Source organism: Cynara cardunculus, assembly GCF_001531365.2.
Source record: "Cynara cardunculus var. scolymus isolate 2C chromosome LG 17, CcrdV1, whole genome shotgun sequence".
NCBI lineage: Eukaryota > Viridiplantae > Streptophyta > Magnoliopsida > Asterales > Asteraceae > Cynara > Cynara cardunculus.
The window spans coordinates 2,106,461-2,129,464 of NC_037544.1; the positions used below are offsets into that span (position 1 = coordinate 2,106,461).

At 32.9% G+C, this 23,004-nt stretch overlaps 3 protein-coding genes across 4 annotated transcripts; all 3 read right to left on the minus strand.

Moving 5' to 3' along the window:
- Positions 1-955: 955 nt before the first annotated feature.
- LOC112500440 (rapid alkalinization factor-like) lies at positions 956-1,413 on the minus strand. Its single transcript, XM_025103936.1, has 2 exons — positions 1,130-1,413; positions 956-1,010 (listed from the first exon to the last, which is right to left on the minus strand). Exons 1-2 carry the CDS (start codon positions 1,411-1,413, stop codon positions 956-958), a joined length of 339 nt encoding a protein of 112 aa, XP_024959704.1.
- Positions 1,414-4,964: 3,551 nt separating this feature from the next.
- LOC112500938 (early nodulin-like protein 2) lies at positions 4,965-7,559 on the minus strand. 2 transcript variants are annotated; one of them, XM_025104557.1, is made up of 3 exons: positions 7,483-7,559; positions 5,893-6,052; positions 4,965-5,792 (listed from the first exon to the last, which is right to left on the minus strand). In XM_025104557.1, exons 2-3 carry the CDS (start codon positions 6,032-6,034, stop codon positions 5,134-5,136), a joined length of 801 nt encoding a protein of 266 aa, XP_024960325.1. In that variant the 5' UTR covers positions 6,035-6,052; positions 7,483-7,559; the 3' UTR covers positions 4,965-5,133. The 2 variants fall into 2 exon arrangements, with proteins under 2 accessions (XP_024960325.1, XP_024960324.1); XM_025104556.1 differs by lacking the exon at positions 7,483-7,559 and having other exon boundaries at positions 5,893-6,091.
- Positions 7,560-11,668: 4,109 nt separating this feature from the next.
- On the minus strand, positions 11,669-16,821 carry LOC112500768 (protein DETOXIFICATION 19-like). Its single transcript, XM_025104348.1, has 7 exons — positions 16,538-16,821; positions 14,429-14,973; positions 14,214-14,300; positions 13,412-13,468; positions 13,081-13,319; positions 12,065-12,183; positions 11,669-11,973 (listed from the first exon to the last, which is right to left on the minus strand). Exons 1-7 carry the CDS (start codon positions 16,793-16,795, stop codon positions 11,875-11,877), a joined length of 1,404 nt encoding a protein of 467 aa, XP_024960116.1. The 5' UTR covers positions 16,796-16,821; the 3' UTR covers positions 11,669-11,874.
- Positions 16,822-23,004: the final 6,183 nt, after the last annotated feature.

Below are 23,004 nucleotides of genomic sequence, written 5' to 3' on the forward strand. Positions count from 1 at the left end.
AAACAACTTCATCAAAAAAAGTATTATATGAAACAATTTCACAAGATTAAACAATTTCATGAAAAAATTTCATAAGATTAAACAATGAAATCGACAGATGAAGGTGGTTTGCACGGTTTACACAAATGAGGGCGGTTTTCATTTTCTCAATCATAATTTTTCATTTTTTTGTAATTATAAAAGGTTGATTAATCATTTTTATTGTGGAGACTGGAGGGTGTTAATCATGGATATTATCATCTTAATTATATTAATTTTAACAAAATACATGAAACAATTTCATTAAAATTTCATAAGTATTATGTGAAACAATTTCACAACCATATATGAAACAACTTCATCTAGAAAAGTATTATATGAAACAATTTCATAATATTAAACAATTTCATGAAACAAAATCATTAAATTAAACAATAAAATCGACGAATAAGGGTGATTTATACGGTTTATACAAATATATGTAGTTTGCATTTGATCATTCTCTCTCTCTCTCTCTCTATATATATATATATATATATATATGTTTGTGTGTGTGTGTGTGTGTTCATTTTGTGAATAAAAGTAAATACGAGTATTTAAAAGAGCATTTGGTATGTGGGACATGACGAGACAAAACATAACAAAAACTTATGTCCCACTTTCGTTGCGAAATGACTCAATTATCCATGTTAAATTAAAACCCTAGCCTACGTCACTCTTGATGTTATGTTGTATCCCGTTCATTCCAGTTTGCGTACCGAACGCACACAGACGATCAACTATTTATTTGTTCCTTGTGGAACCGGGTTCTTAAGCGAGCCATCTAGCGAGTCACTATGTATCCGCACACAATTTTTTCGTTGGTTATAAACAAAATAAAAGTGTTCATTTTCCTATTAATTTACGAGAAAAAAAATCGTGTTCAAGTTTAAAAACGTTGATCGAGCCAAGAAACGTAAGTGGATTGAGAATCCCGTCATTTACTTGTTCTCTTGATCTCCGAAATAGAAACGGATTCAAAATACCGAACCCTAAATCCATCATTTATAAGATACAAGTACATGAAAAACAAATGAAAAAAAAAACCCGTAGTTTTTATTGTCTTAAACTATTTCATATATCGAATCCCATATCTCATCGGCCACCGCACCTGGTGATGACGTTGCAACCCCGACTATACGGGTTCGCTTTACCTCTACTTTTGCAGTCGTAATACGATTGACCACGTTGGTTGCACGGAACATTGTTCTTCTGCATCGCACCGTAGCTGATGTAGCCTCTTCCAGCTAGCACCCGTCGAACACTTTCCGGCTCCGCCATCATCTCGTCCTTGGGGTCGACAACGAGCCAATCGGGCTCAAACGGCAAGTTCATCGACGAGGCGATCGCAAAAGTCAATACCCAAATGATCAAAAATGCAACACAATTAGCCATTTCAGAAACAATAATAGAAAGAAAAAGAAATGAAGAAAAAGAGTTATGGTGGTTGGGGTTTCCAAAAATAGCAAGTGAGATATTGAGGGAGAAATAACAGAGGTATTATTATGTGGTATAGATTTACTGTACAGTTTCAGTCAAAATAAAAGCATAACATGTGATATGGCTGAAGTAATCAGATCTGTTTTTGACTTTTTCATTAAACATAAAGGCGTCTGAACTAATCAGACCATACTGTTGGGTTGAGGACGAAAGAGTTTAGCGTGTTTGCTGATATTTATTTGGGTTTGGCAAATGGGCATGGGGTGCATGACGCTGTCGGCTGATCATCCTTCATCTGATTTTAGAAAGACGAAAATGGAGATAACAAAAAGATATATTAATTGGTTTTTGGTCTAGCGGTATGTGAGTCTTTAGCCTTCTAAAATGTTAAGTGTTTAAACCTCACCAAATATGAAAAGAGTATGTGAGTTTATTTATTCTATTTGTTCTATATAAATATTATATACTAAAAAAAAAAAGACATCTGAACAATAATCTTACATTTGATTTATGGGTTTGGACTTTGGAATATAAAAAAATAGAAAATTTATTGAGAACATATATTTTTTAATATATCATTTAAATGTTTGCTCTATTATAAAATAATTGCTTGTGTATTAACTTTAATCAAATATATGTATTATATTATAAAATATTTGATAAAAACTCTTAAAAACCACTTTTTATGTATAAATTACTGTTTATTAATGCATATTACTTAAAACTCAAGATTGCAAGTAGATTGTGCGTTAGTACAACTTATTAAAGCTTCATATTTGAATTCGTATAACTAACTGCAGATAAACATAATCAAATATAGGATAAACATCTCATTTTAAATATAAAAAATCTAAAATATAATTAGGATAATCATTGAGTTCTAACATAATACTTAATTATTATCTTTATAAANATGTTATATTATTAAACCAAAAATAAATTATTTCATTATTAAACTTAAATTAAATTATAATAAAAAAATAAATTAAAGAAATTACATAAAAAATTTGAAAACTTTTAAATAGTTGATTTGATATTAACATTGATATATTTTTTTAAATTTTTTTATGGTATCTTCAAATTTATATTTTTTTCAAAAAAATAAAATCATTATTGCTTTCTTAAAAACACATGAAATTGTATCATAACATCGACATAGACAAATAATAAAATAGAACATTAAAATCGAGATGTGTCTCGCTGCATTACGCGAGTACTCTTCTAGTATATATATAAAGTTGGAATAATGTGAGATAAAATTGTTTTCATGAGACCCATCAGATCACTTAAAACTTTAAAAGAAAACACTGTAAAAGTAACATTCACAATTTTTTTATCATATATATATATATATATATATATAATATAGGTGAGTTCAAATGAAAACTCATTTTTAATTGTGAATATGAGTATAAATCTTGGTCATTGGTCAAAATTTAGAAAACTAATCAATAGTTAAATCATGTGATTTTATACATTAATGACATTTTTCTTGCTTTATTAAATAATTAAAGTTATCATTTGGACCTCCCCCTCTCTCTCTCTCTCTCTCTCTCTCTCTCTCTCTCTCTATATATATATATATATATAAATTGATATAAGAAAATAATTTAATGATTAAATTATACAAATTTTATTTGATAATTGAATGTATCGTGTGACATTAAAATGTGTATGATTTTGACGTACAACCATTAAAACTAAATTAGAGGCCATAAAAAATCCCAATATGTTTTCAAACTAGACAAAATAATTTTGTTCTATGTTTTTTATTATATTCTCTAAATTATTATCTGAAAATAGAAAAAAACCAGATAAACTTTAAACTTCAGATAGCTTTAATATATTTTAATAGAAATCTTTAAAATAAAGAATCAGTTGAAGTTGAATGTAATTTTTTTAGTTTTTAATTTTCTTTTATTGAGAAATTATAAAGAATCTGTTATAAATGACCTGAGACAGATGAAAAAACAAGTCAAAAGGAAAATATGTCATATATACATTTTATAATAACGTACTAAACGAATCAAATCTGACTCATTCATGTTGGAGTTTTACCGAAGTAAACCATCAAACCTGTATGCATGTAGGAACTCATGCTTTCTCTAAACGAGCTTTTTTAGAGGAAAAATTTAAAATATTCAGAGACTCAGATACACTCTTTCGGCTCTATCGTAGGGGCATCGCCTGACCTTTGTTTCAGGGGCGTGTTGGATGGAGCCCTACAGTGACTTGACACAGTCCAACTAACTTTTATATACGTTGAAAATGTTCATCATTTTTATATAAAATTACTTTTCAAAGAGAAATTTAAAGGAATTATATATATCTTCGTGTAATATCAGAGTTAGAGTTCACCACATCTAAGAACAATAGTCTCCATTTGAGGGTATGCGTAGAAATTTCACATCAGTTAGACACGACCATAAACCTCTGTGTGTGTGTGTATATATATATGCTATCTAATGGATATAAAACTTTAACAACTAATTATATACTCTTCTTTTTTTCTTCGAAAAGAGAGATTCAAAGAAATTCTATATATATATATATATATATATATATATTCTTAATGATATCATAGTAGACTTTATCACATCTAAAGAATGTCGTCTCTGTTTGAGAGTAAGCGTTGGAATCTCAAATCAGCTAAACATGATCATCATACCTGTATGTATATGTGTGAGTATATATATCCGTGTGTGTGTGAGAGAGAGAGAGAGAGACTCTTATCTAATTGATATAACTTCTAACAATTATATATATATATATAAATAATATATTAAATATGATCTGTAATCGAATAATTATATGCTTGAAATCGACACGAAGTATCGAATTCGAATGGGCAAAAGAGGCATCCCTTTTTGGTTTATCCTTGGAGATGTGGGTGGTGGGCATGAATTTTGACTAATCAAAGATGTAATTTGTGTTGAACATGTGTCTCTTTGCATATATATAATACTTGATCGACTAATTGATTGAGGTTACATGTTATCGTCTTGTTATTAAAAAACCTTAATATTTTATAAAACATGCATCTGATGATCACTGTTTCTTTATTTCAACAAATTATAAAAGAGAAATAAGAAGTCAGTGTTCCAATAAAGCTTGCTTTACGCAAATATAGAAATATCAGTAACTTTTGTCGAACATGTGCACCTTTTAGGTGAATTAAAGGCTCCAAAGTCATCCAATGACTTTTTTTTTTTTTTTTTGATTTTTTTGGTTGATGTTCTTGTATTTTCTAATATCACAAATTATCCCTCTAAGTTTAAGGTTTACACCTTTCATACCCTCCAAAATATTCAACTTGTCTAAATCAGTTCAGTGGACGCACAAGATCCTATTGTAGCTGTTGTAACCTTCATAGGTATGCCCTTTCCCTCTGGAGCTGTCAAAACCCTTATGACCATGAAGGTTTAACTGTAAAATGCAATGACTCCAGGCTATTTATGGTCATCTAAGAAATATCCGGATAAATGCATTTGTAAATGAGAAAATAAAGAGATGGAAAGATGTGACATTTTATTGAAGATGAAGGTATGTATGATGCATACAAATATGGTATTGGAGATTAATCACTCTAAATTATTAACACTCAACTACTTGTATCAATCCAAGAAAAATATTATAATATTACAATCAAATCCTTCAAATTTCTGTTTAAATTCATTAATTAATTGACCATAAAGCAAAGATCATCGTGGCAAGTGAAGCAGCTACGGTACCGGAAAGCGCCACCGGCGATGCCGACGGTGATGGTGGTGGTGGGCTATTCACGTCTGCCGGATTATTACTCCCAGGAGATTCTCCGGTGGCTCCACCGGGAGAAGACGAGCTTCCTCCACCAGGAGAAGTCGCTGGTGGATTCAAAACCGGTGTTCCAGATGGCGTTGACGTCGGTGAACCAGGAGATACGGCGGCCGGAGGTGGCGAACCAGGAGACACAGCCGCTGGAGATGGTGAACCAGGGGATACAGCCGCTGGAGATGGTGAACCAGGAGATATAGCAGCCGGAGATGGTGAAGAAGGTGACGGTGGAACGACTGGAGACACGGCGGGAGCTGGTGGTAGGCTTGACGGAGACGGCGGAGTAGCGGCGGCGGGAGGCGGCGATCGGTTTCTTAAGGCCAAAACCACGACAATCAGCTTCTGATTTTGATCGCAATTCGATTTATTACCAGAAATGAAGTAAAAAGGACCCGATCGATCAAATTTAAACAACGAATCACCACCTTCCATCTTCATGATCGGAGAATTCAAATTGCAAATATCATAATCACCTTTATTCACCACCAATACAGAATCCGACCCACCATTATACTTGAAATCTGCAACAATCAAACACCAACCCAGAAACCCAATTCAAAAACCCAAAAAAAGAATGATAAATCGAAATTGAAATTGAAATTTAGAAATGAAGGAACATACGAAGGGTATCGTTGATTAGAAACCTCAATCTGCCAGACCAATTATTGTAGTTTTCAGAAGGGTTTAAGGTCCAGCCATCTTTACCACCAACTTCGAAGGTTCTAGCGTGGGAAGAAGATATGAAAGTGATGAAGATCGCCATTAAAAACCAGAAAGATTTCTGAAACGCCATGATCGACATGGATTTATTTCGGTTTCAGTTTCAGTTTCAGTTTCAGAGAAAGTTATGAGTCAGAATGGGAGTTTATATGGAGTTCAAGGTTTAGTATTAAAGAGAACAAGAAGATCACTCTGTTTACACGCGGCAAATACACATAAAATCTTAACAATAAAAATACCTTATTAAACCTCATTTAATTGAGTAGTTTGGCAGTTGTTGAATGATTTGCTGTAAAATGATTAAGAAGCTTTTATAATATAGTGCAAAACAAAATATAATTGTTTGATAATTGTTTACAATGAAATCAGAACGCTTAATGGTTAAGGGAGGTTCAAGATACAAAATCATTCGGAGGGTTTTAGTACCATTAAGAAGCAGATTTTTTTTGTCAAACAAGATTCATCTTTTAATGATTCAGATGTTGCCTCTTAATAGAACTATTAAGAGGTAAACAAACAACTCCCTCCTAAGATATATTCCTTGTTCGAGTGAGATTCTCGGTTCAAGTTCTGTAAGATCACCGAGGATTTTCCAGGCTGTTCTGCAAGGCTACTGGGATTAGTCGAGTTACGCATAAAATCCCTGATTGTTTTTAAGGCCTCTGATTAGTCGAAGTATGCATAAGCTGACGCTAATTAAAGAAAAAGATATTTTATTAGTTAAAAGGACTTAAATGGATGCAAATTGGTAGTCCCTGCCGACCACCTAGACTCTACCTCTTTTTGATGGTCTAATAAGTTCTCATAGGGACCGTTTGGTAATAATACATGTAATGGAACATACCAAAAACTTATTTGATACTGATATACGATAAAATAAAACAAAAACTTGTTTGATACTGATATATGGGATATAATAGATAAAAATTTGTTTGTCTTATGTTATAACACAACAATAGACTAAGGGGTTGTTTGTTTACTTCTTAATAGTTCTATTAAGAGGCAACTTTTGAATCGTTAAGAGGTGAATCTTGTTTGACAAAAAAAAAATCCCGTCTCTTAATGGTTCTGAAACCCTCTGAATGATTTTGTATCATAGGTCTCCCTTAACCATTCAACACCCTAATTTCATTATAAACAATTATATTTTATTTTGCACTACATCATGAGAGTCTCTTAATCATTCTAACAACTTAATCATACTGCACCAAATCATTCAACAACTGCCAAACAACCCTTAAGGGGTGGAACAAAAAAGTGGGAGATGATTGCAGGGACAAACCCAAGAATTTTTTTTCATACGGTGACACCATATAAAACAGTTGCACTTTTTACGAACCCAAATTGTTTTAGCTTACGACAAAGGGAAAATACTGTGGCATGTGCCACCACAACCACCCCTAGGTCCGTCCCTAGATATGAGACAAAATTGGTAAATTACTAAACTATCCTTGTCGAATTAAAACCCTAAAACCTTCACAATTCTTTTACCTGTCAACCTCAATCATGTCGTTCTAATCAAATTCCATCCAATATTATCCCGTCTCATTCGTCCGCATACCAAACACACCCATTGTAACCACACCGGACCGGGTGTGGTGGTGGGGTAGTTTTTTTAATTTACCATGTTTGGATAGGGACCTGAAGACAGTGAAAAAGCCACAAGAATCACGAGTTAAAAGGTCTACATGCCATTCACATGAATCATAATGAGTTCATATATTCATCGAGACGTCGAAGAATTCAAAATCTTCTTCGTGTTTTGGTTTGACCCGACATTCGGGGGAACCTGTTAAGCCTTGAGTAGGGTCCCGTGTACCCACTCAACTTATTTTTGTAAGTAGTTGTTTGGGATATGAAAGGTGCACCCGCTAAACTTTGAAGGGTGCTCCCGGATACTAGAAAATCCCTCAAAATCAACCAAAAAACCGAAAAAGTCCCTCGAAATCAACCAAAAAACTGTAAAACATCCCTCCAAATCAACCAAAAGTCTCTCGAAATCAACCGAAACAGTCTCTTGAAATCAATCAAAACACCGAAAAAGTCCTTCGAAATCAACCAAAAAACTTAAAAATCCTTCAAAAAGGTGGAATCCGCCTAAAAACACATCACGTTACTTTGCGGCCTATTGATCCACCTTAAAGTTGCAGCCGCTTAGCAAAAATCTTGGGTCTGCCACTGTTTCCACGTTCTCCAAAATATTTATGGTTCTCATTTGAACTTTCTCCAACCAAATGAACCCGGTATATTCCACTCAAAAGCAGAGTCTGTGAGGTGGGATGCACGTATATATGTCCTCTACCCCAAAAGGGTAAAAGGGCAAAATAGACATTTCAACGAATACCACTCGTTCGTGCAAAAGTGTGAGCGAAAACGGAAGACGAATGTGGCAAATTAAGCAAACCTGATAAGACTCCTTGGATGGAATCAAGAAATATCGAGATGAGCAGCAGCGGTGTCATGGAAGCAAATTGGTGTTTATGATCACAGGACTCATGACCAAACCATAGAGCTAAACCAACGATAAGGGCAAGAACGAGCGAAAGCTTTAGAGTCACACCCATGCATGGCACGTTCGCTCAATCGATGTTTCCAGCTCCGAGCTCGTTTGATACACGCGTGCGGTTAAGTCGATAACGTAGTTAATACGGTTAGAGTTTCGAAGTCGAAATGTTTCTTTTTATTTCGAATGGAGTAAGATCGTTCGATCTAACCTTGCAGCAGCACTTACGCCATACGTAAACATGCATGCGGTTGCTTCTGTCTTTACACCGCAATAAAGAATCAAACCAATAACAAAGACGTCGTTTTCCGACACAAATTGAGTAAACGCTAACCAGATAAAAGTGCAGTCTTGGTAAAAGAGAATTAAAAAGCACGTAAATTTTCCCTATGAGCACCTACAGTCAGATTAGTCCTAAAACTACAATAAAATTGGGTTTACTGAACGTTTAAAATGTCTAAGCATCATAGTAACATATTTTATAGGAGTTAAGTTAAGTGGCCTACAAACTCAATTTTGTTGTAATGTAGGTAAACATGTTGATGTTGATCAAGTCAGCCATGCTGACTGAATCAGCAGTGGGCAAACAACCCCTTAACTCAATAAACCCCCCACATAGGTAGATCGAGCCTCGGGGTAGGACACACACAAACTTTGCTTCTACCCTAAGGGGTAAATAAGTTGTTTCCGTAAAGACTCCCGGCTTGAAAAAAAGCATGTAGGCCAAGGTGAGAATATGTGCAAATAAGTATAGAGTACCATAAACAAAAAATGCGTCAGGGATATCAGATATGAGAGGGAAATAGATTAACCAGACAAGGAAACAGAAAGCATAATACTGACAACTACTGGTACAGAAAGAAAAACTAATATCAACGTACTGCGCACAACAAGATAATCTTACCATCTTGCAATCAGGGCAGTCGTTATTTCTGAATTCGGCAAAATCCCAGCTAGTTACACAAGTAACTCAAAAGCCCAAACATTCTAAACCGTCAGAGATACAAGAACAAAAAATGTCTAACTTTGATTCAGAAAAATGACGGTTCACTGCAACAAAATCGGTTTTATAGGATCGCTTCGAATATCTAAGCATCCTAGTATAATACTTTATAGAGAGCTTAAGTTTATGGGACCAAACCAAAAAACGTCTTATTTAAAAGTATAACAATATGTTTACAATAGGGTCAGTTTCAGGAGACAAACGTAAAAAAAAAAAAAAAAAATTGAAAAACACTTTAGTAACCGTTTATCTGTAAAGTATGCACACGTGCATGCAAGTTATCTGTAAGTAATTTTTCAGTATGCTAATGTGCATAATATGTACGTAGAAACTGGGAAACATCTTTGATTACTTGTATGCACATGTGTATATCGTACATATGAATGGTTATTATGGTGTTACTCAGTTTTTTATTTCAGTCTATATATAACCTCAGTCAGTTAGGATCAGGTTGGTTCACAGGAAAAACGCTAAATAAATGAAAAACCGGAAATCCACGAAAAAACCGGATGAATAAGTGTATCAATATGAATTTCGAATTAACGAAAAAATATAATGTTTTCTTGGTGTAATTTATTTTGCTTAAATTTTGTTTATTTTTCATTTTTTTCAAATAAAAAATAGGAGAGGTGGTGTTTTTTAATTTAAAAAATATTGTTGTAACCGTCAATTTAATCATATGGATTAGATCATCTGATTTAACAATTGATATGTAGTTTTCTAGTTTTTCATTTATTTAGAATTTCGCGCTCAACCTCGTTCTATATATATTGGCTTAATTATTTGAGAACCTTATATATTGTGATAATTTTGAGAACTATTATCGTAAAGTATTGTTTTACATGAACTTTTTCCATCTAGGTTTAGAATTTAATATACTGATCAAATTATATTTGTTTTATATGTATTCAATTTACAATGTAAAAAAAATTTCGTTGTACTTTTTTTCACAAACAGATAAAAAATATTGGACATATAAGGACAAATTGCATGAAAAAGTGACGTACTTTAACTTGATTCTTATTTTGAGTAATATATTTTCAAAACTTCTATTTTCATACATAAAATGTAAAGTTTTAAACATTTAAGTACCTGGGTAACCAGTTGAAGCATTAACCGGTTATCAGGCTGATGTAGCGAGTGATGTGGTATCCAACTCAGTATTATTATTTGTTGGCATGGTTAGTAACATGAATTTTTTTAATCTAAAATTAGTATTCAGTCGGTTACCCGAATACTTAAATATTTAAAACTTTACCTTATGTGCCAAAATAAAAATTTTAAAAGTAAAAGTTTTAAAAGCACCTGTGATAAAATCAAATTAACGTACGTTTCATGCAATTTGCCCAAAATATTTCCAATTTGAATCAATACGTGTGCGTGTGTGTTTGAGAGAGAGAGAGAGAGAGAAAACACGCAACAACTAACCATGAAACAGATGCCGGTGACGGAGGCCGATGAATTTGCGAGGTTAGCGACGGTGAGCTCAACTTCTCCGATGTGGCCCGCGAACATAACCGATACTAATCGTATGCAACATTGGTTAGTATCATAAGGAGAGAAATGTTCTCTGACATACCCTTTCCACCACCACCACCGCCACCATCGTCCGCCTTGGCGATCAATGGAGAAGTGTTTTCCGACATACCCTTTATAGAAAAAGCTTTGATAATTCTCTCACCAGTAAGTCACCACCAATAATCATCCGCCTTGGCGATCAATGGAGTAGACTCGAGCGAAGCTATTCGAGCAAGCATTTTTCCGAGCCAAACATGCCCATATGTTTCATAAATCATACAATAAAAATATAAATATTATCAACGTCAAGCCTATAAACGAGTTAATCGATCATGAGTTCGAGCCCAAAAACAGGCATGTGATAATATACGTGAGGGGAGCTCGTGGTTTGCAGACAACTATCTTGCGAAGGTCATGATAGAGGTCGTCTTCATATCTAATTTATTATCACATGTGATTATACACACCTGTGACTTTCCCGCAAAGCTGCGAACAAAGTGCTCCCATAGATTCAGTATATCATCCGTCATTTAAAGGAACCCAAAAAACAAGCATTGGGTTCCTTTAAATCTCTTGTCACTTCCCTTAAGAGATAGGTAGACCCGCAAAACAAGGGTAAAGGGTAGTTTTGTAATTTATCAACAGATGAACGTGGATGCTGGTACTCAAGCGAACCTGCATAGAAAGATAAACAGGGAAAAGAAAAAGAATACAATAGCATACACAAGAATCATAAGTTAAAGGGGTTACATGCCATTCACATGTAACATAATGAGTTCAATAATTCAAAATCTCAGTCGAGTTCTTCGTTTGACCCGACGTTTGGTCAAACAAGAACCGTGTCGGCAAAACAGTTGCTTCAGTCGAGTTCCACTTGCGTCCATTTCTTGAGATACATGAGTAGTAGCAGACCACCGGTCTGACTGGCCAGACCGCATATTAAGCCAATCCACAACCCCTGCATATTATACGCTCGGGATTTAGTGTTAGTGACGAATATGGTTAAGAAAGACGTTGGATTCTTGTATATTTTGCAATAAAAGTGTCACCTTCGCATATAGTTTCACGAGAAACGCGAGGACAACTGCAATCGGCATGCCGATAAGATAAAACATTCCTAAGTTGATGAACACAGCCAGATGTTGCCAACCGCACCCCCTCGCCACCCCTGCAAAATTATATGCTATTCATTCTGCATCTTGAGTAAACCAAACCAAATGAAGAGCAGGTTCAAATCAAAACCGTAAATATTTTGAGAACTCGAGAGACCAATTATTTATGATGAATGTCGTGATAGATATTCAAAATTAAAAGACATGATATTCATGATGAAAATGCATTACATTCATGAATATTTAGGGCTATATACACTACAACAAAATTGGGTTTATAGGACGCTTAAAATTTTAAGCGTTCTAATAGCATATCTAGTAGGACTTAAGTTTACAGGACTATATTATAAAGTGTTCTATCTAAAAGTATTAAAATAGGTTTATAGGACATTTTTAGGCGTTTTAACAAGTTTTATAGGACGTTTATAAAATAAAGTGTTCTATTAGCTAGTTTATATGACACTTTAGAGAAATGTCCTATAAAACGATCTTCTTATAGGACGTTTGTGTTTATAGGACACTTTTTCCAATAATGTCGTATATAATAGCTAAATAGGACATTTTATTTTAAAAGCGTCCTAAAAAACTTGTTAACACGTCTACAAACGTCATATCAACCTACTATAACACTTTTAGATATGACAATTTATAGTTAAGTCCAATTAAGTATGCTATTAAAACGTTTAGAAATTTTAAGAGTCTATAAACCCAATTTTGTTACAGTGACATGAAATAGTTGGTTCTCATGTTCTCAAAATACCTATGGTTCTCATTTGAATTTTACGCTACCAAATCAACCCAGTATATTCCACTCAAAGGCAGAGTCTGAGTGGTGGGATGTACGTAGACATGTCATCCACCCCAAAAGGGTAAAATAGTTGTTTTAGTGAGTACGACTCGTTTGTGAAAAGTGTGAGCGAAAAGGAAAGAAGAATGTAGCAATTTTAGCAAACCTGATAAGACTCCTTGGATGGAATCAAGAATGATTGAGATGACCAACAGGGGTGTCATGGAAGCATAGTGGTTTATGATCACAGGACTGCTACTAAAGAAACCAGCCCAGATATCATGACCAAACCCTAGAGCTAAAACGACGATAAGGGCAAGAAGGACCGAAAGCTTTAGAGTCACACCCATGGCGTTCTTAGCTTTATCGATATTCCTAGCTCCCAGCTCGTTTGATACACGCGTGCTGTTAAGTCCAAAACGCCATTAATACGGTTGAATTTTGAAGTCGAAATGTTTCTCTTTATTTTGGAATGAAGTAAGATCATTCCATCTAACCTTGCAGCAGCACTGAGGCCATATGTAAGCATGTATGCAATTGCTTCTGTATTTACACTGCAATAAAGAAATTGCTTCTGTATTTACACTGCAATAAAGAAATTGCTTCTGTATTTAAATAGCAATAAAGAACCAAACCGTAACTAAGTGAGTAAGACACTGTTTGGTTGGTTCTCCATTAAGTCCCATAAGCTGATTGTGTGGACTAATATATCCGCATAGATTGGGGGAAAGAAGCGTGCTTTTTTATTGGGAGGGGCATGTTTGGAAAAAACTTGACTTTCTGCATAAAACTCTCTTCGGAAGTTTACTGAATCAGCCACTTTCTATATCATTAAACCGCTACAAAATAGTCATATATAGCTGAATGAACAAGTTGCGAGTCTCATTAAGCTCATTAAGTTAACAAGCAGACCCTAATTAAGGGGCTGTCTGGTTGGTATTCTATTAAATTCTGTATGGATAAAATTGTCTGTGAGGATTAATTTCTCTTTATAGATTGGGAAGGTTTTTGTTTGGGATGGTTTTTTCATAGAGAGATGGAACATGTTTTTTAATTTGAAGGGGCAGGCTTGGCAAAAACTTGGCTTTTTGCCATAAGGCTCCCCCTAGAATTATTGAATAAGCCAATTTCTATATCATCAAGTCACTAACCAAAAGTCATGTATAGTTGAATGAATAAGCCAAGTCCCATTAAGCTGTTAACAAATAGGTTCCGAAGTCCCACATAGAGGTAGTCTTTTTTTGGAGGGAGGATATACACGGACCTTGCCTCTACCGGTGTAGAACAAGATATTCTTACCACATTGCAATCAGGGAAGTCGTTATTTCTGAATTTGGCATAATCCCAGCCAGTAACACAAGTAACTCGAAAGCCCAATACTCTAAGCTGCCAAAAATCCAAAAACAAAAAAACCGATGTCAACTTTGATTCAAAATGAATGACGGGTATTCATAGTTTTCTACTAAACTATGCACTCGTGTTCTAAAAACTTCAAAAGATCAAGAAAAACAGACCAAACCATAGCAGCAGATGGAAGAGCCAGCTTCAAGGTAGCGAAAACATGACGGAATGACTCCATGGAAAAACCATGCCATGTTTCCTTAAACTTTTTGTCAAAAAGCACGTACAACGCCAGCATAATTGCAGAGATCCACAATGAAATCGAAGCGGCCAAAGGAGCACCTACGAAACCTAGTGAAGTCCGTTGTACAAGTACATAGGCAATGCCGAAATGGAGGATAAGTGGGGCCACCGAACACAGTACTAAAGGGGCAACAACGGATTGTGTTTGGAGAAACCTCAACATGTTATTTAGAAGCCCGTAAGCAAATAGTCCGGGGATAAGATACTTAATGTAGAGAGCGGCCAGTTTTGCGATTTGAGGATCTTGGTGAAGCAAAATAAGGATGGGTTCGGTAAAGAACCAGATAACGGAGATGAGGATGGAGAAGGATATGGAAATCCAACAGGATGCTTGTAAATATATTCCTAACATTCTGTAAAGCTTTGCTCCAAATCCTTGCCCACATAATGTCTCCAATGCACCACTTAGCCCAACCTAATCAATCAAACAATAATGAACAGTACATGGTTACTCATCTTGGACTCGAATTACATGAGAATGATCAACTACTCAAACCATCATTCCTTCCAAAGCTAAACAAACGCACCCAATGTGTCCGACTTGAAAGTAGGGTCTGGGATGTGGGATGCATGCAGACCTATCCTCTAAGCTGAAGAGTAGAGTAGTTGTTTCTGTGAAAGGTTATGGCTTTTGAAAGAGTGTTTGCAAAAGGATACACAAGAAATAATGGTAAAGAACCATCATTCCTTCCAAAATACAAAAAAATGTACACTTGTTTATGTCAGAATAAGATTAAATGATACATTAAGAATGTAAAAAGTAAGTACTAATGTTGATGTTGATGTGTAGGAAAAGAAAATTAGCAATTGAAGATGCATTTAAAACATCAACAATAGAGGTTCGTATAAGAACCTCATTATTCTACTTATTTATGTTACATTAATGTTATCTAAAAAAAATGCACAATAAAAGTTATTAACAAGAAACTCATTATTCCTTATTTTATTAAAAAATAATCAGATAAGTTTTATTTGTTTATTATTTACTTATATGTATATAAACTAAAAGTATTATAACAGTTTTCAAATATAATCATTAATTTACACTTTTTCATAATAATTTTTTTATTCTTAATTTATATATTTCAATAATATACTTAACGATAAAACATAAACATACATTTATAATACAATAAAAAAAGTGTAATATTACAAAGATATTTTTAATAAAACCTAACACACACACACACACACACACATATATATATATATATATAAAATAATGAAATAAAAATGGAAGCAGTTAGGACCTTGTTATTAAGCAGCTATGACCTCAATAGTATACTATTTTAAGCACCTTTATTATGGTTGCTTTAATAGAATATAGCCATGGATTTAGACTTCCACCTTTTTCTTTCTTTTTTTGAGCCCTGATGTCGTCTTTCTTTTAGCCATTTTCAGAGCAGTACGTGTTTTGTAAAGAGTAATCTTTCAGTCTCCATAACCAAAATCTTATCCCATTTTCGTCGTTAACAGATGATGGAAAGATAAACATTAATGGGGTGTGCAAATAGACAAATAGGCAGATGCCATTGTTGAATAACAGCAGTCAAGAATGGAAATCCCATGTCTCCCACATAAAAACTATGAAATACAGACAATTAGTAGAGCAATCAGTAATTAGCACCATCTTATTGAAGAATCAATCGTTTCTTCACATGATTTGGATCTCCAATTTGCAGAATCGCATTTTACAAGTTATCTATTAGATAGAAAACACAATTTCAGTGGCTCCCCTTAATCATTTATGTTCCAAATCATACCATCGACTCGTTCCAAATTTCACGAATTAGGAGAGTAAATTACTAAATTTCGATCAAATCGTAGTCATTTGCAGTGAAAACTAACATATAGCTGAATTATTTGTGGATGAATCCCATCCATCCATAAGTACCGACAAAAGGGGATCTAAGTGATTCCGACGATAAAACCAGCATATGTGTTTGTGCGTTATAGAGAGAAATCAAGCAATAACTAACCATGAATGATAAACCGGTGACGGTGGCCCATGAATTGGCAAGGTTAGAGGCGGCGAGCTCAACTTCTCCGAGATGGCCGGCGAACATAACCGATACTAATGGTATACAATAGTATGCGACGTTGGTTAGTATCATAGGGAGGGAAAACAAGATTTGATCCTTAGCTTCATCCCAATCCAACACCTTCTTCCACCAACTACCATCTCCTCCGCCGCCCTCCGCCTTGGTAATCAATGGAAGTGTGTTCTCCGACGACATACCGCCTATAGATTAAGCTTTGATAGTGAAGAGGCAATTGGTATACGCATCACGCTCTCACCACCTATATACCCGTTGTAGCTACCTGAGACGGTATGTATATATCCCAAAATCTTATGTCCCGCCAATAAAAGTAGAACACGTTTTTTGTATGATTTTTTATTTTCTTATATATATATATATATATTATAATATTAAATAGAGACGAGTTATTATGCAACTCTTTACATTTGTACAACCAATACAACTCAATTTCAACCGTTCATTTAATTTGATAAATATATAATTTCATAAAAAATTTGATTGTTTTCTAATATAAAGTATTGATCATAATTAATCAACTCTAGTCATCTTTCATAAATATTCAAATCATAATAAATGAACTCTCATCATTTCTATAAATATCTCAATTAATTGGGTTGCATTGGTTGTATAAATAGACATGGTTGCATTTGAAATATATTCATATTATATATATATATATATATATATATATATATATAATATAGTTGATTTTCCATTAAGTCATGCATGTATAAAACTCTTTGTATAGATTGAAAAAGCTTTTGTTTGGAAGTACTTTTTTAATAGATGAAATGAACATGTTTTTTTAATTGGGAAGGGTAGCGAAGAAAAAACCATACGGCAGAACAAGTATGGGAAGCTTATTTGACAAGACATTTTCTATATTATTAACCACTACCAAACAGTCATATATATAACTCACAGAATAAGTTACGAGTACTATTAAGCTCATTAAACTACTAACAAACATATCCTAAACTATGTTCTACAAACCAGTAGATAAGCTAGATGTTAACTGATAAACTAAACATGTTTAACAAAAACTAGCTGATAAACTATTTGAAAATTCTGAAATGACTAAAAACAATATGTTAAAAACTAGTTAATTCTAATATTTTATCATTAATAATATAATATGTTAATTAATACAAACTACTTGTAAAAAATTGAATAATAAAATATGTTAATTAATGAAATTTGAATTTAATTATTTTATAGGGCCAAGCATACCAAAAAACAACCTATTTTCATAAAAGAAATTATTTATAACATTGTACTTTCTAGAATTTTACATATTATAGCAAAAAGTAACCTTTTGATTTGAATTAAGATGATATGACACATGTTACCAGGTTTCTATATCATGTGATTATCTACATAGGATGTCCACATGTAATGTATTGTTAATATGTCACTCCTTATTACAACATTGTATCATTGTACTTTCAAAATTTTGAATTTATATATTATTGATAAATATATTAAATTAGTTAAAAAAATTTAAAATTATTTATTAATATAATAATATTAATATGACATGTAGAGCACAATTTAAATTGCTAACATTTCTCTAAAAATGTAAAAAAAATATTTTTTTGAATAAAGAAAATAATTAAAAAGTGTCAAGGTTTTCTTACAAACAAAAATATTTATAATATATATATATATATATATATACTATTTCATTAATATATTAGATTAATGGGGTGTTTGGGATTGCTTATTTGAAACAACGTATCCTTTTTTACAAAAATACTTATCAACTTATTATAAGTCAGAAGAGTTTAACTTATTCAAAAACTTCTTATTACCGGTTTGGCACCGGTATAAGTTGTTTATCTAAACACTTAAAAGTGTCTATTACCGGTGTCACAACGAAATAAGTCAATAAGTTGTTTTTATAAGCAATCTCAAACACCTCCTAAGTAAAATAATTCTAAAGTATTTATTAATGTAACAATATTAAGAAGACTTGTAAAACACAATCTGGATGACATTTTAGAAAGATGTCAAAAACATGTTTTGACCTCTTTTTTGTGAAAAAAAAAAGTATTATGTTCTTTTATATCACATAATTATAATGATGTGTCATCCATATCATCTCGTTTAAGTCATGTAAGCAAAAAAAGTTAAAGGATTGACCGATTTAAAAGGTAACAAGTTACTCATTGCTATAATGGGAAAGTTTGTTAGAACACTATGCCTTAATAAAAGTATGTTGCTTAATACAAATATGAAACAACTTCATCAAAAAAGTATTATGGAAAACAATTTCACAAGATTAAACAATTTCATGAAAAATTTTCATAAGATTAAACAATGAAATCGATGGATGAATGTTAAAAATTTATCCAATTTAAAATGATAATTATCTTACTTTTAAAAACTATTTTCTATGTTTTGTTTATAGTATTTTTAAATTAATGGATTATGTCGGTTATATTGCTTATCATTTTCTCATAAATTGACTGTCTTTTCATTTGAACCTAACCCTACATATAGGGGAGTGATCACATGTAAACCAAATCATTTATACAAACCGTGCAAACCTCGTTCAATTAATCATAATTTTTTTCACTTTTTTTTAATTATGAAAGTTGATTTTCATTTTTTTATTGTAGATGGCGTTAATTTGGACGTTATCTTCATGACTCAATATTGCATCCATATCTCCTCCATGACTCAATTAAACTTGCACTCTTCGTCTTTTCCTCATCCTTCAAGGTCGTCTCCTCATCGCCACCACCATCCTCACGGCTGGCATCGAATGTGATGACGATTCAGATCGACGACCATACTGCAAAGACCCTATCTGGTTCCTGCCGCAACAGTTGAAGGAGTCTCTAGTGAGAAATCGCCAGCTTCCTCCATCGAAAAGAAAGAAGCTGACTTCAGAGAAACAAAGTTGAAAACTCAAGATCCAGGGTTTCAATTTTTACATCTGAAGTTAGGATTAAGTTTGTTATGAGTTGTACCGACTTTCTTACTCTCTTCTTCATGTTTCCCACCGTTTCAGTTATCAGTTTCATGCTTTTACTGGTTGCTGGATGTTCATTCGGTTTCATATAAAAAATTAAAAAGTTGATGTGTTGTTTCATAAGTGAAATAATACTGGTATGAAACTAGGGTAAGAAAAACTGTTATTGTTTCATATGAGACACAGTAATTTCTTTTGTTTCATATAAGAACAAAATGGTTGAAAAAAGGTGAGGAGTCGGCTAACCGAATAAGGTATTTAAAGAAATAATATTTAGAAGATAAATCTGGTTTATTTGATATTATATGAGATATTTAAGAAAGTTAATTATTCCTAAAAATACGAACTTGATAAACAGACCTAAATATCATTGACTGTAAGGTTTGTACCCTTCAAATGGTTTATATTTTAAAATCTCGATTTTAAAGAATCTCTTAAAGATACTGTTAAATTACAAATGCCTACGTCCATTTATTTTTGTTGATTTTATCTGTTATCTTAGAGTTCATTTATTAAAAAAAATATTTATTAACTCAGAACTCTAAAATAAACGTGTACAACATGTGTTAGAACAGACACGATCTTTTCCGCATTTTGTTTTGATTTTTATCAGTTTAGGTGTGTCATGGACCATTTGTGTATCGATATCTTGATGATTTTATAACAAATTGTATTTTGTCATTTTGTGAAGAGTGGTAGGTGACAATTTTAGAGAAAGAAAGCTAAATCTGATATCAGATCTCACTAAATAACGTTCATTTTCCTGTTAAACTATTCAATAAGAAAAGGGACACTAAAGGGTTGTTTGTTTACCTCTTAATAGTTTTATTAAGATGCAGCCTCTGAATCGTTAAAAGATGAATCTTGTTTGACAAAAAAAAGACTGTCTCTTAATGGTTCTAAAACCTTCTGAATGATTTTGTATCATGAGTGTCCGTTAACCATTCAGCGCCCTAATTCCATTGTAAACAATTACCGAACAATTATATTTCATTTTGCACTATATCATGAGAGTCTTTTAATCATTCTGACCACTTAATCATTTTGCACCAAACCATTCAACAACTGGCAAATAACCCTTAATTCGGTGACATTTGGTTTTAGGCTTGAACCCCTTCCTCCGACACCTCCACCATATAACGACGTAGAATAGGAGCACAAAACACGTATTCATGTGTTCTCGAATTTCAGAACGAAAGAAAAGAAAATAAATGGGAAAAAAATTTATTTTTACGTTTTTGAGAGTGAACGAAAAGAAAGGAAATGGAATGAAAGAGATCTAATTTTAAGTTATTGAGTGGAGAGAAAGGAAAGAAAAAATGTCGTTTTTACAAGTACACATTTATTACTAGTTTTGCCATATCTATCGATATACATTATTATAGTCCAGACTTTTTGTTAACTATAAAAGATTTTGTTAATCATATCAAAATTGGCATTCATATATTTTACTATGGAATGTAATTTTTTTTGTAAGGGTGTCCGGGCCAAAGCCCGACTAATCCCCGGCAAATTTGGAGGCTAAACTTGGCCCCACTTAAATGTCGCCAACACTCCCCTCCCAGGGCTCGAACTCGGGTTCATGACTATGTCATGCCCAAGCCTTTACCACTAGGCTGGAAAGTTTTTGACCTGTGGAATGTAATTGATGGATATATGTGTGTAATTTTTATAAATATTTTTAATTTTTATAAATCCTTTCGTTTCCTCTCACATTTAAGAGGAAAATCAACGTTACTTTTGTTTACTTTCCCTCGTTACAAAAACCTCGAGAACCCACGACTTTTTCGTTCTCTCGAGTCAAGAACACAACAGTGGTGTATACACATGCTTTTGAGAAAAAGACAGTTTTGTAGGCAAATCTATTTTTCGTTAATTCTTTCGATAGATATATGAAAAGCAAAAACCATGTGATTTCGTTATTTTAACGGAATCGTAAAAAAAACAACTACTGAATCGGGGGAAAGATATTCGAAGTAATATTCTAGGGCTCTAAATAAAGGATTTTTGGATCGAATAAGAACCGATCAAAGGACCCGATAAATCTCGAGAAAAACTCAGTTAGATTTTTCTACTTATAAGAATAGTGAGAGGGTTAAAAGATAAATATCATGAGAAAGTAATACGAGAAGGTTAAGGGAAAAATCCTATGTGAACCTTCATTTATTACATTCTCATGATATTTAACTTTCTTTCTTATTTGAACCAAGTAATATATATATATATATATATATATATATATATATATATATACTTGGGATCATAAGAGATCAAAGGTTTTTCGTGAGACCCGTAAGACCAATTCTCAACCCTTGGATTAGATCTACAGTCTGACAATCTGAACATTCATAAACGCCACGAGACTTCTCAATAATCACAAAATTGTCATCGTGCAACTTTAGACCATTAGATCATTACCTTATAAAGTTGATCAATAAACATAAATTGGTCTTACGGGTCTCACGAAAAACCTTGGTCTCACGTGAACCCAACCCTATATATATATATATATATATATATATATAGAGAGAGAGAGAGAGAGAGAGAGAGAGAGAAGCGGGTTAGATTACAGACCGTCTGATTCGTGAAAACTATGCAAACCACTCTCGACTAATAAAAAATTTCCGTTTTTTATTCTTTAATTTTAATAAGTAAGGGTATAATTGTCATTTTACTGTATAATGGTTAATATTGGAAATGATTTAATTATTTTTAAATATGGAAACATAAATATAGAAACCGTTTATATGGAAGGTGTAAATCAATTGTTTTTAAATATAATATTGGAAATGATTTAATTATTTTTAATTATGAAAATGTAAATATAGAAACCGTTTATATGGAAGGTGTAAATCAATTGTTTTTAAATATAAAACGGTGAAACAGTGAAATAATTGCATACAATGAATAGAACATATTATACAATTTCATAATGTGAAACAGATTCGTACAGTGAACCAGATTCACACATGTGAATAAATACTGTAAAACAGATTCATTCAATAAAGAAATACATGTTCATCTAATTAAGAAATACAGATTAATACAGTGATGAAATAATGTTTTTTTCCATAAATAGTTGCATACAGTGATGAAATACAGTTTCATACAGTGAAATACAGTTTATTTAGTGAAATAATTGCATACAGTGAAGAGGACAGTGATGAATACAGTTTCATACAGTGAAACATATTCATATGGATGATTTGCCGATTGTCTTTTTTTAATTAAATTTTTTTTTTAATTTCTTAATATAATACTATTTAATTTTAACCATTGATCAAGAAAATGGATGGATGAAAATAGTTTGTAGGGTTTTTTCACAAATAAGGGTGGTTTGCAATTGATCGCTCATATATATATACTAGAAGCGTACTCGCACAATGCAGCGAGATACATCATGATTTTAATATTTCATTTTATTCCT

Bases quoted from the DNA above. Each gene is read 5' to 3' on its own strand.
- LOC112500440 (XM_025103936.1), bottom strand. From the start codon at position 1,413: ATGGCTAATTGTGTTGCATTTTTGATCATTTGGGTATTGACTTTTGCG. The intron at 1,011-1,129 runs GTGCGGTGGCCG...TGATGGATTTAG, and splicing joins GGTTGCAACGTCATCACCAG to GGTTCGGTATTTTGAATCCG.
- LOC112500938 (XM_025104556.1), bottom strand. From the start codon at position 6,073: ATGTCGATCATGGCGTTTCAGAAATCTTTCTGGTTTTTAATGGCGATC. The intron at 5,793-5,892 runs GTATGTTCCTTC...TGATTGTTGCAG, and splicing joins TCTAATCAACGATACCCTTC to ATTTCAAGTATAATGGTGGG.
- LOC112500768 (XM_025104348.1), bottom strand. From the start codon at position 16,795: ATGTCGTCGGAGAACACACTTCCATTGATTACCAAGGCGGAGGGCGGC. The intron at 14,974-16,537 runs GTTAGTTATTGC...TTGATTGATTAG, and splicing joins TCACCGGTTTATCATTCATG to GTTGGGCTAAGTGGTGCATT. The intron at 13,469-14,213 runs GTAAGAATATCT...TCTTTATTGCAG, and splicing joins ACTTCCCTGATTGCAATGTG to TGTAAATACAGAAGCAATTG.